This window comes from Anoplophora glabripennis, unplaced genomic scaffold, assembly GCF_000390285.2.
Source record: "Anoplophora glabripennis isolate ALB-LARVAE unplaced genomic scaffold, Agla_2.0 scaffold1716, whole genome shotgun sequence".
Taxonomy (NCBI): Eukaryota; Metazoa; Arthropoda; class Insecta; order Coleoptera; family Cerambycidae; genus Anoplophora; species Anoplophora glabripennis.
In genome coordinates, this window is record NW_019417866.1 from 37,911 (window position 1) to 40,593 (window position 2,683).

Here is a 2,683-nt window from a genome sequence, read left to right on the forward strand (position 1 = left end):
TTTTTTGATGGCACGTATAATATCATCTTCAGATATTTCAGGAATGCGTAGTAAGTCATGATTTACAATATTATCACAGTTGGACAAAGGAGCAGAACTCCTACTAAAAGCCTTCGAAAAATAGTCAGCGAATGCATTCACCACATCTGAGGGATCATCCAACATTATGTCATTATAACTCATGTATGAGGGAACAGACGTAGTATTTGCTTTAGCGCCAATATATGACCAGAAACGTCTTGGATTTACGCATAAGTCTTCTTCAATTGATACCAAATAGTCCCTATAGGATAAATGAATTAAAGATTTGACTTCAGATCTTAATTTTTTGAATTTATTATAATCATCAATGTTAGAAGATAATTTATAACTTCGCCACAGTTTGTTTTTTAACCTTAATTTCCTAATGATTTCACCATTAAACCAAACTGGGTACTGGCCACGAACATCTCTCTTTTCAGGTACATGTTGTACAAGCAAAGTATTTAATATGCTATAGAACTCATCAATTACTGAGTTTATGTTTACAATGTTAGAAAGTGGTGTCCAGTCAACATTAGTGAACTCCTGGTATAGTAAATTAAAGTTACATTTTTTAAAATTAAGGTTGTACTTGGGTTTAATTGAAGAAAGAGGAAATGTTATATTGGTATTACTTTGGAAATTAGAAGTAATTATTAGCGCAGGATGATGAGAATCTTCGTTAAGAAGAGGATCATCTGCTCTAGATACTGAACATTCATCATAATTACTATACACAAGATCCAACACTCTACTATTTACATTCAAAATAAAGTTGTGCTGAACAAGATTAAAAAATGCTGTAAAGGTATTCAACGAATTCACAATAGGACTGTGATTATTAGTGATCAAGTTCGGTATATTGAAGTCGCCAATAAATAAAATGTTAGAAGCAAAAACATGATAAAGTGATTCGATGACATCAAATAAGAGGTTATAAACATTAGCACCTACGTTGGGAGGAATGTATAAAAGTAAAATATGCAAAATATTATCCAAAAAGTTAATCTTCACACACAAAATATCCACTATGACTAGTTCAGGAAAAGTATCACAGATCGAGTTGAGATCAACAGCAACTGGTTTAAGAATTTTATTAACTGCAAGAATGACCCCCCCTCCTCTACTTGTATTGGTACAATCATATCTCCGATCACACCGAAAAACATCATAAACGACAACATCGAATAGCTCCGAGTCCACAAAACTGCTATTCAACCATGATTCAGTAAATGCAATAATGTCATATTCAGTAGCAGCAGTCGATGAGATAAAGAGTCGCTCAGTTTTGGTACGCAGTCCACGAACATTCTGGTAGTAACATGTAAGATATTGACTAGCATGAGTTATTAACTGGGTAGGTGACATTGATTGCTACCGCGGCTCCAATATGTTGGATCTAAATATATCTAAAGTTTGTTGGTAAGCTACACACTGACTATCCCAGACTGCATGATGTATATCAATACCAGAATATTTAGCGTCTTTTCTTTTTTTTAAGTTATAACAGTTAGCACAGCAGAGAACTTCAGACTTACATTCCTTCAGTGGATGGTTTTGGGCACAACGTGGACAAATATACTCTTTAGACTTACACTTGTCTGCAAAATGGTGAAATCCACTACATTTAAAACATCGGCGCAGCTCAATGGCATCGAATACAATACAATAATCGTAACCAACTAACAACTTACCCTCATCCATAATTCTACCATAAGTAATTCGATCGACCTGATAAGACGCCTGGTACAAATTTTTATTTTTCTTTAAGGGAGCAACATTTAACAGGTTAAACACACTGTTTTGGTTAAAAACATTACTATTTTGACTCTTAATAAAGTTTGTCAGCGAAAGATCATCAAAACGTTCAGAAATGCCAACAATTTTAATCCTAGGGTGTAAGGCAGCAATTTCTTTAACATCATACTTATTGGATAATGTATCACCGGCCAAGTTCTTGAACCTATCACAGTCTCCGGAAGTAGAACAACTAACAATAATGCCACCATCTCTAGCATTTTTAACATTGGTAAGACTAATATTAGATGCAACAGGGTCGATGGACTTCAGTACATCACTCTTGGTCGCACTTACATTTTGTTTGTTTTTAGGCTTCACAATAACGCTAGCTTTATTCTCAACAACAGCAGAGTAGGACAGTTTAGGCTTAATGGAATTAGATGGAAGTTGGGTTTTAACCAGAGTATTCTGCAAATCGTGTTTTAGAGCATGGATGTCAGTATTTAAATCAGAAATCTTTGCATCGAGAGAACTTTGGAAAAATGCTGAGATTTCGGTAAATTTACTATCAACAGAAGAAGTAAGCTGGGCGATTTTATCATTCATGGATATAAGTGTAGAATCAATTCTTGCGACGTCCGTCTTAACTGTGACATCACATTTCAACTTGCATGCATGCAGAGATATAACAAATTTCTGCACTTCTGTACAAAATTGAATTCAGCTTCGGTCATTTGAACACAGGAGAAATGGAACCATTTTTGACAAGGACCTTCATACCCAACAAGTCCATCATTTTTTTCTATATTTACATTTACCACAGCTGTACATCAGTATGTATATTTAGTCGGCGGCTAGCGCCAGACAAAAACTCGGAGCAATTGCAAGAACTCCGCCAGAAAAAAAACGAGAGCACCGATAA

General features: G+C 35.1%; 1 protein-coding gene across 1 annotated transcript in view; it reads right to left on the reverse strand.

Moving 5' to 3' along the window:
* The window catches only part of LOC108915974 (protein PIF-like), a 17,002-nt gene extending 14,635 nt beyond the window's left edge, over positions 1-2,367 (reverse strand). The window contains exon 1 of the mRNA XM_023456556.1: positions 1,716-2,367. Within this exon, the coding sequence (XP_023312324.1) occupies positions 1,716-2,367 (652 nt within the window). The remainder of the gene's footprint in view (positions 1-1,715) is intronic.
* Positions 2,368-2,683: the final 316 nt, after the last annotated feature.